This window comes from Pristiophorus japonicus, chromosome 7 (assembly GCF_044704955.1).
Source record: "Pristiophorus japonicus isolate sPriJap1 chromosome 7, sPriJap1.hap1, whole genome shotgun sequence".
Lineage (NCBI taxonomy): Eukaryota > Metazoa > Chordata > Chondrichthyes > Pristiophoridae > Pristiophorus > Pristiophorus japonicus.
In genome coordinates this window covers 198919115-198933242 of record NC_091983.1, presented here as the reverse complement: position 1 = coordinate 198933242, position 14128 = coordinate 198919115, and the positions used below count along the sequence as shown (strand labels likewise).

Sequence of the window (14128 nt, the reverse complement as noted above, 5' to 3'; positions counted from 1 at the left end):
GCATTTGTAAAAGCGAGAAAATTGTTATGCTCAAACAAATTGCTTGTGTTGTATGATCCGTGTAAGCATTTGGTACTAGCATGTGATGCGTCATCATATGGCGTCGGGTGTGTATTGCAACAAGCTAATGATTTTGGGAAACTGCAATCAGTTGCTTATACATCCAGGAATCTGTCTAAGGCTGAGAGAGCCTACAGCATGATTGAAAACTAAGCATTAGCGTGCGTCTATGGGGTAAAGAAAATGCATCAGTACCTGTTTGGGCTAAAATTTGAATTGGAAACTGACCATAAGCCACTTATATCTCTGTTTTCCAAGAGTAAAGGGATAAATACCAACGCATCAGCCCGCATCCAGAGATGGGCGCTCACGTTCGCATACAATGGCCATTTACCACAGATCAGGCACAGAAAACTGCGCGAAGCTCTCAGTAGGCTGCCATTGCCCACCACGGGGGTGGAAATGGTGCAGCCCGCAGATCTAGCCATGGTTATAGAAGCATTTGAGAGTGAGTAATCCCGTCACTGCCCAGCAGATCAAAACCTGGACAAGCCAGGACCCCTTATTATCTCTAGTCAAAAGCTGTGTGCAGCGCAAAGATGAAATGTCTATACAGGCAGACTGCCTTCTGTGGGACAATCAAGTCGTGGTCCCCAGGAAATAGAAACATAGAAAATAGTTGCAGGAGAAGGCCATTCTGCCCTTCGAGCCTGCACCGCCATTCAATAAGATCATGGCTGATCATTCCCTCAGTACCCCTTTCCTGCTTTCTCTCCATACCCCTTGATCCCTTTAGCCGTAAGGGCCATATCTAACTCCCTCTTAAATATATCCAATGAAATGGCATCAACAACTCTCTGCGGCAGGAAATTCCACAGGTTAACAACTCTCTGAGTGAAGAAGTTTCTCCTCATCTCAGTCCTAAATGGCCTACGCCTTATCCTAAGACTGTGTCCCCTGGTTCTGGACTTCCCCAACATTGGGAACATTCTGCCCGCATCTAACCTGTCCCGTCCCTTCAGAATCTTATATGTTTCTCATATCCCCTCTCATCCTTCTAAACTCCAATGTATAAAGGTTCAGTTGATCCAGTTTCTCCTCATATGTCAGTCCTGCCATCCCGGGAATCAGTCTGGTGAACCTTCGCTGCACTCCCTCAATAGCAAGAACGTCCTTCCTCAGTTTAGGAGACCAAAACTGAACACAATATTCCAGGTGAAGCCTCACCAAGGCCCTGTACAACTGCAGTAAGACCTCCCTGCTCCTGTACTATAATCCCCTAGCTATGAAGGCCAACATATCATTTGCCTTCTTCACTGCCTGCTGTACCTGTATGCCAACTTTCATTGACTGATGAACCATGACACCCAGGTCTCGTTGCACCTCCCCTTTTCCTAATCTGCCGTCATTCAGATAATATTCTGTCTTCGCGTTTTTGCCCCCAAAGTGGATAACCTCATATTTATCCATATTATACTGCATCTGCCATGCATTTGCCCACTCACCTAACCTGTCCAAGTCACCCAGCAGCCTCCTAGCGTCCCCCTCACAGCTCACACCGCCACCCAGTTTAGTGTCATCTGCAAACTTGGAGATATTACACTCAATTCCTTCATCCAAATCATTGATGTATATTGTAAAGATCTGGGGTCCCAGCACTGAGTCCTGCGGCACTCAACCAGTCACTGCCTGCCATTCTGAAAAGGACCTGTTTATCCCGACTCTCTGCTTCCTGTCTGCCAACCAGTTCTCTATCCACGTCAATCCATTACCCCAATACCATGTGTCATGTATTCAACCAGCATTGTAACCCATGTATAATCTGACCTAAGTTGTACACTGAGAGAACAATGACCACTAGGTGGGAGACACTCCTAACCTGGACCTTCAGGTATAAAAGGGGAAGCTCCACCCACCTTCATCACTTGAGTGCTAAGGGATAAAGGACAGGTCACAGACTGACCTTCTCTCAAGCATGGGCCTCGTGTTCATTTATACTGTATAGTAAGGACGTATCACCATGTGCTTTAATTTTGCAAACTAATCTCTTGTGTGGGACCTTGCCAAAAGCCTTTTGAAAGTCCAAATACACCACATCCACTGGTTCTCCCTTGTCCACTCTGCTTGTTACATCCTCAAAAAAATTCCAGAAGATTTCTCAAGCATGATTTCCCCTTCATAAATCCATGCTGACTTGGACTGATCCTGTCACTGCTTTCCAAATGTGCTGCTATTTCAGCCTTAATAATTGATTCCAACATTTTCCCCACTACTGATGTCAGGCTAACCTGTCTATAATTACCCATTTTCTCTCTCCCTTTTTAAAAAGTGTTGTTACATTAGCTACCCTCCAGTCCATAGGAACTGATCCAGAGTCGATAGACTGTTGGAAAATGATCACCAATGCATCCACTATTTCTAGGGCCACTTCCTTAAGTACTCTGGGATGCAGACTATCAGGCCCTGGGGATTTATCGGCCTTCAATTCCATCAATTTCCCGAACACAATTTCCCGCCTAATAAGGATATCTTTCAGTTCCTGCTTCTCACTATACACTCGGTCCCCTAGTATTTCTGGAAAGTTATTTGTGTCTTCCTTTGTGAAGACAGAACCGAAGTATTTGTTCAATTGGTCTGCCATTTCTTTGTTCCCCATTATAAATTCACCTAAATTTGACTGCAAGGGACCTACGTTTGTCTTCACTAATCTTTTTCTCTTCACATATTTATAGAAGCTTTTCAGTCAGTTTTTATGTTCCCGGCAAGCTTCTTCTCGTACTCTATTTTCCCCCTCTTAATTAAACCCTTTGTCCTCCTCTGCTGAATTTTAAATTTCTCCCAGTCCTCAGGTTTGCTGCTCTTTCTGGCCAATTTATATGCCTCTTCCTTGGATTTAGCACTATCCTTAATTTCCCTTTTTAGCCACGGTTGAGCCACCTTCCCCGTTTTATTTTTACTCCAGACAGGGATGTACAATTGCTGAAGTTCATCCATGTGATCTTTAAATGTTTGCCATTGCCTATCCACGGTCAACCCTTTAAGTATCATTTGCAGTCTATTCTAGCCAATTCATGCCTCAAACCATTGAAGTTACCTTTCCTTAAGTTCAGGACCCTAGTTTCTGAATTAACTGTGTCACTCCATCTTAATAAAGAATTCTACCATATTATGGTCACTCTTCCCCAAGGGGCCTCGCACAACAAGATTGCTAATTAGTCCTTTCTCATTACACATCACCCAGTCTAGGATGGCGAGCTCCCTAGTTGGTTCCTCGACATATTGGTCTAGAAAACCATCCCTAATACTCTCCAGGAAATCCTCCTCCACTGCATTGCTACCAGTTTGGTTAGCCCAATCAATAAGTAGATTAAAGTCACCCATGATAACTGCTGTACCTTTATTGCATGCATCCCTAATTTCTTGTTTGATGCTGTCCCCCACCTTACTACTGCTGTTTGGTGGTTTGTACACAACTCCCACTCGCGTTTTCTGCCCCTTGGTATTCCGTAGTTCCACCCATACCGATTCCACATCATCCAAGCTGATGTCCTTTCTTACTATTGCATTAATTTCCTCTTTAACCAGCAATGCCACCCCGCCTCCTTTTCCTTTCTGTCTATCCTTCCTAAATGTTGAATATCCCTGGATGTTGAGTTCCCAGCTTTGGTCACCCTGGAGCCATGTCTCCGTGATGGCAATTACATCACACCCGTTAACTGCTATCTGCGCAGTTAATTCGTCCACCTTATTCTGAATACTCCTCGCATTGAGGCACAGAGCCTTCAGGCTTGTCTTTTTAACACACTTTGCCGCTCTAGAATTTTGCTGTAATGTGGCCCTTTTTGCTTTTTGCCTTAGGTTTCTCTGCCCTCCAGTTTTACTTTTCTTATTTCTATCTATTGCTTTGGCCCCCATTCTACTTCCCTCTGTCTTCCTGCATAGGTTCTCATCCCCCTGCCATATTAGTTTAACTCCTCCCCAACAGCACTAGCAAACACTCCCCCTCGGACATTGGTTCCGGTTCTGCCCAGGTGCAGACCATCCGGTTTGTACTGGTCCCACCTCCCCCAGAATCGGTTCCAATGTCCCAGGAATTTGAATCCCTCCCTTGTGCACCACTCCTCAAGCCACGTGTTCATCTGAGCTATCCTGCGATTCCTACTCTTGACTAGCACGTGGCACTGATAGCTATCCTGAGATTACTACTTTTGAGGTCCTACTTTTAATTTTAGCTTATCCCGTTTTTTACCTATATCGTTGGTACCTATATGCACCACGACAACTGGCTGTTCACCCTCCCTTTTCAGAATTCCCTGCACCCGCTCCGAGACATCCTTGACCCTTGCACCATCCTTTATCCGGCACCACCCCTCAACCGGCATGATTCCGACGGTCGGGGGCGCATGCACATAACGCGGCCGACCTCCACCCCGACTTTGGGCCCGCGCCAACACTCGGCCTGCTGGGGCCGCACTGACACTTGGCCCAAGAGCCTGCCGACAGTGCCCGCTGGGATGCACCGACACTCAGCCCGCTGGGCCCGCATCGACACCCGCTGCAGCCGCGCTGAGACTTGGCATGCTGGGGCCGTGCCGACACTCAGCCTACGCCGACACTCAGCCCACTGGGGCCGCACCCGCACTCGGCCCGAGGGTCTACCGACACTTTCTTCGCGGTCTGCCAAGGGCCTGCCGACACTTTGACCTCACCCGAGGCGCTGACCTCCTCCTCCCCCCCCCTCCCCAACCTCAGGCCACCTCCACCCTCCTTGGGCCACTGATCACCCCTCCTCCGGCAAAATCCCTTATTTGGCACAGACCAGGTCCCGAGGGTGCTGGATAAGGGAGGTTCAACCTGTATAAGGGTAAAGATGTACTACTGCATCACTATAGGGCCTATTAGGGGAATCAAGGGGTATGGTGAGAAAGCAGGAATGGGGTACTGAAGTTGCATGTTCAGCCATGAACTCATTGAATGGCGGTGCAGGCTAGAAGGGCCGAATGGCCTACTCCTGCACCTATTTTCTATGTTTCTATGGTGAGACCACACCTGATGTACAGTTTTGGTCTCCTTTCTTAAGGAAGGATATACTTGCCTTAGAGGGAGTGCAATGAAGGTTCACTAACTAGACTGATTCCTGGGATGTGCGGATTGTTCTATGAGTAGAGTTTTAGTAGACTAGGCCTATATTCCCTCGAGTTTAGAAGAATGAGAGGTGAACCCTGCCTGGATTTACCGCTGTCTCAGGAAGCTACTGCCCTGGTTGATATCAGCCAGTTTGTACAAATGGAACAGCCACCATTCCAGGTGTTGAACTTGTGATCTTGCAGATCATTACATCTCAATGATGGCAGCTTTATCAAGCATTGAATAATGAGTTATCATTTTTCCTGAGAAGACAATAATGAAACCTCTTTACGCAATGATAAATATATGAAATAATGCACCAAGCAAAGTAGTAGTGGTAAAACAGTGAAATGAGTCAAAACACAATTAAATGTGATGATGGGAGAGTAGCTGGAAGATTTTTCTGCTTTTTCTCCCCCTACCCCAACCCCCCTCTCCCTACCAAGATGGTAGATAGGAGTACTGCTACTGCCCAGCTCCAGGATTGCCGGGAAGACCTGCAACTGAGTCTCGTCCTCAGACATTCAGACCTTCTGGTTGCCGATGGAGATCGCTAGCCAGAAGGTAGCAATTTTAACATGTTCAGAATCCTAAACCCAGTGATGGCAAAGTGAGTGCTCAAAGAATTTTACAGTGAACTTGGATTTGAGCCGTCTTAGTGGTGGGACTCCTTCAGATGCATGAGGGATCTTTACGACTGCACAAAAACAAAACTTGCTAGTAGTTACGAGCCTGCTGGTGTAAGAAGATATTTGCTTCACAATCTTGTGAGAGAGGTTGGACTCACGGCCCTATCCAATGCATGCAGTCATAACTGATGGCGTTTTTATTGTTAAGCTGTTTAACATAGGCACAAAGCTGTAACTTGTCTGGTTGGATGGTGATACCTCTTGGTTTCCCATTTGGCCTAGCACAAACTGAGGTCTCGCCAGTGAAGTTGTAACTTTACTGTAAGAGCCCACTTGTCCATCTACCCTCTGAGCTGAGGAAGAGAGCCATGAAAGTTTATTTTTTAAAATTGGGCCGGCTTGGACTAAATTGTATTAAAAAAAAGCCACAGGGGATTTCTGAGCTCCTAACTCAGACAAACCAAAAATAGATTCCATGTTTCCCTTCCAGTTTCTCTGTTACCTTTCCTGTGTTTCATTTGTGTGTTTCATTTTTTTTCCTGTAATGCTTTCCTCTTGTGGATATTCTTCTCATGCTTCTTCCATCAGTGCTGATGAGTTAATAGATCTTTCCATGCCACAAAATGTAGCACAGTGTAGCCAAAAGAGAAAGCCAAATTCAACAAATATGTTTGTGTAATGCAGACCCGCTTTATATCCTAAGACAAGTGATTTTAAACTTTAGTGAACTTTTACATAAATGACTAGCTAAAAGTGGTAAATGCAAAAATATGCATTTCTGCTTATATGCTATTCTTACACATTATAGGGATCATTTTCCATCTGTACACTCCAAGCAGGCAACCTTGCTCACTAAAAGCACATTTTTGAATTTTTGTTGCAGGTAAACTATCTATATCTATAATATAGAGTATTATATTTCTATAAATTATCTAGGGCAGACACTTGGCAGATGAAATTTAATGCAGAGAAATGTGGTGATGTATTTTAGAAGAAAAAATTAGGAGAGGCAATATAATCGAAACTGAAACAATTTTAAAGGTGTGATGCAGGAACAGATACACCTGATGGCTCACAAATACAAATCTATGAAGCTGGCAGGACAAGTTGATGAATCTTTAAAAAAAACAAAAGAGATCCTTGGCTTTATAAATAAAGGCATAGAGGTCATTTTGAACCTCCCCCAAAACAGCAGGTAGGGATGTTAAAATGTTAAAAATTTGAATCCCGACTCCAACCCACCCACTTCCATTGTTAACCTGCTTATGTCCAATTCTGGGCACTGAATTGCTACTTGTGATGAATTGGGCATAATTAGGAAAGATGTCAATGCCTTGGTACCAGGGATGGCGGAGTTCAGTTCAATGTAGAAAGAATAAAATTGCGAGTATACGGAATTGCTGCTTCTGATGAATTGGGCATGATTACGCACACATTTAGACTGACCTTGCACTGGCAGCACAAAGGAATAAAATCAGGCTCAATGACCACAGTATAAAGTGCAATCAGTCATCTGGGGTTATTAGAATCATGAACTAACTGGTTTACCTCCTCATATGCTATATTTGGTCATTGATCTGCCTCTCATTAGAAACAAGCTAAGAAGCCTTCTAGTGCCTCTTTGATGTCATCTTGTTAAAGGAAGAAAACCATAGTCAATCACTTTATAACTGAAATAACTATCTGACCTGAATCTCTTTTATTCTGTTGCAGACCAACTGAAAGGTCAACTAGAACAGAGAAGAATGCAAAGGGCCGCCCGTGGTAAGTGTGCAAATGGATCTGGGGTCAGTATTTGGCACCAATTAGTTGTTTAAAAGAAAGATGAGATGAACAAATAGAAGCAGAAATAGTGACAATAATTTAATTGCGAGATCTAGAAATGGCAGAAATGAGAAATGCTTTCAAAACCTGGCTTGATATGCCATTGAGTGGCTGGATGTAGGTTTGTACCTGTGATTCTCTACACAATGAGATCCTAATTTCAATCCATACATGAAATGGATTTTGCATAAAATAATACAACTAAAGACCCAGATACAGTTGAATGTTGTAATGGGGGAACTGTAGGTTGTACTAAATTAATGGGTTAAGATAGGCTGAAAGTCCTTTCTTATCTGTGATCTTGTGATCTAAGGTTGGCATCAAGCAAACGCCAGGTGTTTGGCCACAGGGAGAAAGGGAAAGTCAGAGGAACAGTTATCTCACTCATGCTCACATATTCCCATGCAACCAATAACATTATAGAGGTACAACTATCATGAAAGACTGAATGGGCTGAGACTCTTTTTCTCCAGAAAAGAGAGGACTGAGAGGTGATCTGGGGAGTCAGGAGGTGAGCCACTCGCAGCAAAAACCTATTGTCTCAACCACTGCACGTGGTAGTGAATTCCACAGTCTCATCACTCTCTGAATAAATTTACCCCTCATGTGCCAGGTGGAGAGGTTTCGGCAAGGAATTCCAGAGCGTGGGACCTAGGCAACAGAAGGTACGGCCACCACTGGTTGAGCAATTATAATCAGGGATGCTCAAAAGAAATGTGGACAGTATAGTTAGGGGGATAGATACTCTTCTCTGCAGCGTGAGTCCCGAAGGCTGTGTTGCCTGCCCGGTGCCAGGGTTAAGGACATCTCCTCTGGGAAAAACTTGGAGTGTGAGGGGAAAAATCCAATTGTCGTGGTCCACGTGGGTACCAATGACATAGGTAGGACAAACAAAGAAGTTCTGCTGAGGGAGTATGAGCAGCTAGGAACTAAATCAGAAAGCAGAACCACAAAGGTAATAATCTCTGGATTACTACCTGAGCCACGAGCAAAGTTGCATAGGGTAAATAGGATCAGAGCGATGAACACGTGCCTCAAAGATTGGTATGGGAGGAATGGGGCACAATTCATGGGGCACTTGCACCAGTACTGGGATAGGAGGGAGCTGTTCTGTCGGGACGGACTTCACTTGAACCAGGCTCGGGCCAGTGTCCTGGCGAATCGAATAACTAGGGCTGTAGATAGGACTTTAAACTAAATCGGGGAATCCAGTGAGCGGAAATTTTAAAAGTGAAAGAAAGGAAAAGGCAAAAGTGCAGGGTAGCGATAAGGGTAATGATAACCAGAGTGTGACTGAAAGGGACAGAGTGTATACACATAAGACAAAACTAAAAGCTCTATATCTGAACACACGAAGCATTCGTAACAAGGTAAATGAGTTGATGGCACAAATAGAAATAAATGGATATGATTTGATTGCCATTGCAGAGAAGTGGAACAGAAAAGGTTTCCACTCTGTTAACGTGCAGCTCATGTGTGACGATATGCATCACTTCATGTCACTTGATGCGAGATAGCCTGGGAGCACCCATGATGCGTTCATCCTACGCAAGAGTGCTATATCTGCCATGTTTCAGCAGCAGCCAAAAGGGCAGAGCTGGCTACTGAGAAACAAAGGGTACGGCCTCGCCACCTGGCTCATGACGCCCGTTCGTGTAACCTGGACGGAAGCTGACTGGGAATACAACATGTCGCACATTGCGACGTGCAGCATAATAGAGAGGACCATTGGCATCTTGAAACAGCATTTATGATGCCTGGACCATTCCAGAGGCTACTTGCAATACTCCCCTGAGATTGTCGGTCAGTTCACTGTTGTGTGCTGCATGCTGCATAACTCAGCCATCATGAGGCAACAGAAGATGGTAGTAGAAGACGAACCTGAGACGAGAGTGGCTGATGATGATGAGGAAGATGCAGATGACGAGGAGGAGGAGGAGGATGAGGAAGCCATGCAACTACCTGAAACCGGAGCACGACGGCGGAGGAGAGCGGGCTGTCATGCCCCTTTAACGATTGCTCGAGCTTTGCGCCAGCAGCTCACCCGTGAACACTTTGCTGCCTGAAGGCTCAGCGGCAACTATTCCAAATGGACCATGTTTACTGCCTGGACCTCTTCCATAATGTCATGTTGTGTTAATGGAACAAATGACAGAAATTATTCTTGTTTACTTCAAAAAGTTGTGTTAATAATCGAACAAATAATGTAAATGATTGTTATAATGTAAAATATATTTTATTCAAAAGTTTAACAAACATTTGTTTGTACTTAACTTAACTTTAATAAAAATATTCTTGTATCAAACTTTAAAGTTTCACTTAAGATCATTTACAAACTTTAACATCACTACAAACTCTAAGATCAGTTAAAAACTTTAAGATCACTTACAAACTTTTAAACTTGTAAATTTACGTAACTTACAAAAAACGTTTAATTTGAGAACAGCTACAACAGTAACAACAATAATAATAACAACAACAACAGCAGTAAAGAAAGGCTGCACCTTATTCTAAGACCGTCCGCTGCGCTTGGTCTTGTTGACTCCACCCCTGCCCACTGGCGGTGGTGCAGCGTTTCTTGGGTTGGTACCGAGCTTATTCTTTTAAAAATCTCGGGTACTGCGCAATTGTTGATTGGGTGGGGGGCGGGGGGGGGGGGTGGCGGGGGGGTGCGGGGCAGGCGGTAATGTGGAGGGCCTGGCTTAGGTCTCTTCAGAGGCTGGTATGGGGATTGGAGTGGGGGTGGCAGTTGATTCTGTCAATGGCCGCGGGGTCTGGGCGTGTTCCCTTATTGCAGCAGCTAATTCCGACGTTCCCTCGTGCCCTGTCAGTGTGTCAACTACCTGCAACATTCCCTCCCTCATGTTCGCCGTCAATGTCTCAGCTACCTGTGACATGCCCTCCCTCATATTGAGCAACAGTGTGTCAGCTACCTGCAACATTCCCTCCCTCATGTGCACCGACATTATATGCGCTGCCTGTGACATTCCCTCCCTCATGTTCCCGGACAGCGTTCCCATTTCTCGTGAGAGTGTTGTTACTTCTCCTAACAGTCCCGATACCTCATCACCCACACCACTGATGGTGTCCAAGAGTGATCGAGTAAGGTCAGTGCTCTCCGCACTCATTGCCATCACCTGAACCACATCCGTTAGATACTGCACCTCAGGAGAGCGCTGTCGAGCTCTCCTTCCCCTGCTCGCTGCACCCCACTGGAATCCCCAGCCTCGGACTGTGGGAAGCCATGGAACCCAACAACACTCTTACCACTCAGGAAAGGGGCTGGCACCTCAATGGGTGACACCTGCACCTCCTCCAGAGTGAGTGCAACAATGGGGGCTTCATCCTTCACCTGCCCCTCCCCCTCACCCCCATGCTCTTGGTCTGGAAGGTGGGATTGGAAGATGTTCTCCTCTTCATGCTCGAATCATCTTCTGCATCGTCAGGGTTGGCCTCAAGTTCTGAAAAATATAAGAGAACAGACAAATGGTTAGCAGCAGAGGAGGGGGCAGGGTGGGTGGTATGAGTAGGCTCACACAGTGCAGGCAGCAGGCTGATTTGAAGGACCACGATGAATGATAGCACACTGCATCAACCGAAGCGTAGCTGACGGAGACATTCCCATGAACCGAAGCATGGCTAGCCCGCACAGTACTTAACATTTAGCAAAGCCAGACTGTGGAATTTGCAGGACTTACCCTCTCCCTCGAGTGTGGGCCCAGCTTGTGCAGTGATGGTTGCTTTTCTCCAGGCAGGACCCATCAAAGCAGCGATCCTCTCTTTCAAGGGTGTCAGTGGGGGCAGATTTGCAGAGCCTCCTCCTGTTCGCGTTCTTTCCCGTTTGTTGTGCGCCATCTTCCTCTGCAAAGATGAAAATATAACCTTTTCGAGAGGGTGTCTTTCTGCTGGGTGGGACATATATAGATGGTCACATTTACAATTGCAATTCCATTGAATAAATTCAAATATTACTTACACTAACTACTTAACCAAGATCCTGCCACTTCTTTTTGCACTGGCCTCTAGGCCTCGGGGTGGTCACCATTGCACAGTAATCTTCTGCAAGTTGGTTCCAGCGTTTCTTCATTTCTTTTGGTGAAACTTTTATGTGGCCTCTGCTGGTGTCCAGCTCGTGCCATCTGGCCTCAATTACAGTAACTAGTGCTTCCATTTCATCCTATAAGAAATTCTTGGTCCTTGAGCCGCGTTCCATATTGTATTGCAAAATGAGAATTCAAGTTCTCACACACAACTGGCTCTTTAAAATTGGACGAATGCTGTACGGGAGCTGTACTGTGCATACGCGCCCATAGCAATCACGTTAAAAGCGTCCTTTTTTCACGCATGCATGGAAGGGGGGAGCATCGTTTTTTCGGCACAGACATTAGGCTCCACCCCCCCAAAGCTACAGGACAGGCTGTGTGGTGCCAAATTTAAAAAATAGAATGGGAAAATTGTTACTTATTTTTTTGGAGTAGTTGGGGCCACAAAAAACAGGCATAACTCTGGCAAAATGCAAATTAACAGCATTGGGGAAAATTGAGCCTTATAATATATTTATGTGAGGTGCTTTTTTAAATTTTTATGTCGTGTTTGAGGGTGTTTCTCATTCATAGTAATCGGAGTTTCGGACTTACGAAACTCTTACTACTAGAAATGAGAAAATACTTTACCATGATTGGGTGTCCAGGCCCATGTGACTCCTATGGACATCCCAACGTGAACGCGCTCTGTTGTGCAAGAAGAGGAGGCCTCGGATCCAGAATTTCTGGTGAGCGTTCGACCAAAAGGTAAGTGCGCATCTTTTCTCCTATTTTTGGTCGAACGCCCGCGAGAAGAAGAAACCGGGATTTCAGGCCCAATGGGCCCAAGTTTCCACATGATTTGCGCCTGATTTTTAGGAGCAACTGGTGGAGAACGGACTATCTTAGAAATCGCAATTCTCCACATTTTTTTTTCTGCAGTTCTAGTCAGGTAGAACAGTTCTACTTTGGAACAGAATTTTTTCTTCAAAAGGGGTCGTGTCCGGCCACTGACGCCTGATTTCAAAGTTTCCACAGTGAAAACGTACTCCAAACTAAAGTAGAATGGAGCAAGTGAAGATTTTTGTAGAACTGAAAAAACCTGTTCTACACATTAAAAAATCAGGCGCAGGTTACAAATTAGGCGTGGGGAACGAGGGGCGGAGGGGGGGGGGGAAGGGAAGTCATTAAATTCTACAATAAATCCTTAGTTATACTTATACAAATATTATACAAATAAATCCAACCTGAATAAATATTTATAAGCAAAGAAAAGATTAAATAAACCATGTTCCTACCTGTGTGAAAGTTCTTCAGGCAGGCCTTTAGGAAGCGGTTTGCCGTCGGGACCGAAGGCTGAACGGGCCGGGCCTGTGATTTCTGGCAGGGCCCGTCCCCAGCACCAGAGGTAGGTGGCGTTGGGTCGGGTCGGGGAGAGAGGTTCGGTTCGGGTCGGCGGGGGAGGGAGGGAGAGAGGGAGGGGGAGAGAGGGAGAGAGGGAGGGGGAGGGACAGGGAGGGAGGTCAGGTCGGTGAGGGAGGTCAGGTCGGGGAGAGGGAGGTCAGGTCGGGGAGGGGGAGGTCAGGTCGGGGAGAGGGAGGTCAGGTCGGGGAGGGGGAGGTCAGGTCGGATCCAGTCCGGGGGCGAGAGTAGAGTCGGGTCGAGTCGGGTCCGGTCCGGTCGGGAGAGGGGGGGCGGAAGCACGAGCGGCGGGGAAGCAGGAGCGGCAGCGACAGGCGGGTCGAGTCGGGTCCGGTCCGGTCGGGGTGGGGGGGGGGAAGCAGGAGCGGGAGTCGGCAGGAAGCAGGAGCTGGCCGTGGGAGGAGCCTTATTCACGCAGCCCCAGTGAGGCCATTCGGCCAGGGCTAGGGGCTGCGTGCTTCGGGCCCCTCCCACACAGTTTCGGGCGCCTGGAGCTACTGCACTTGCGTGCCCACTGTAGCGCGCATGTGCAGAGCTCCCGGCACTGTTTTCGGCGCAGGGTCCTAGCTCCGCCCCCTACAGCTCCTGCTGCACCGCGCCGAGGGCCAGAGGACCTGCAGGAAGGTGGAGAATACGGAGGGTTTTTTAGGCGCACTTTGTGGCGCGAAAAATGAGCACCCAGCTCGGAGGGGCGCCCGTTTTCTATTGTGTGGAAACTTGGGCCCAATATGTTTGAGGATGCATATAAGGGAATCAAGGGATACAGTGCACATACACGGATTAGGTTGGATGTCAAACCTAGTTTTTGTAGGCCAAGGCCGGTACTGTATGCATTAAAATTGCAGGTGGAGCGAAAGCTTGATAAGTTGAGAAAAAAGGGGAGTTTTAGTGAAGACTGATAGGAATGACTAGGCCACCCAGTTAGTTGTAGTTTCGAAGGCTGACAAAATGATACGGCTCTGTGTGGATTATAAAATTACCCTGAATCGAGCAGTTGATGATGAACAGTACCCTTTACCAACATCACAGGAGCTGTATGCAGAACTGACGGGAGCCAAAGTCGTCACAAAACTGGATCTCTCCCACGCCCATGCTCAACTCAAC

At 46.5% G+C, this 14128-nt stretch overlaps 1 protein-coding gene across 1 annotated transcript in view; it reads left to right on the top strand.

Moving 5' to 3' along the window:
• The window catches only part of kif6 (kinesin family member 6), a 768544-nt gene that overhangs the window by 533451 nt on the left and 220965 nt on the right, over positions 1-14128 (top strand). Inside the window, exon 16 of the mRNA XM_070885702.1 lies at positions 7470-7520. Coding sequence (XP_070741803.1) covers positions 7470-7520 — 51 coding nt within the window. The remainder of the gene's footprint in view (positions 1-7469; positions 7521-14128) is intronic.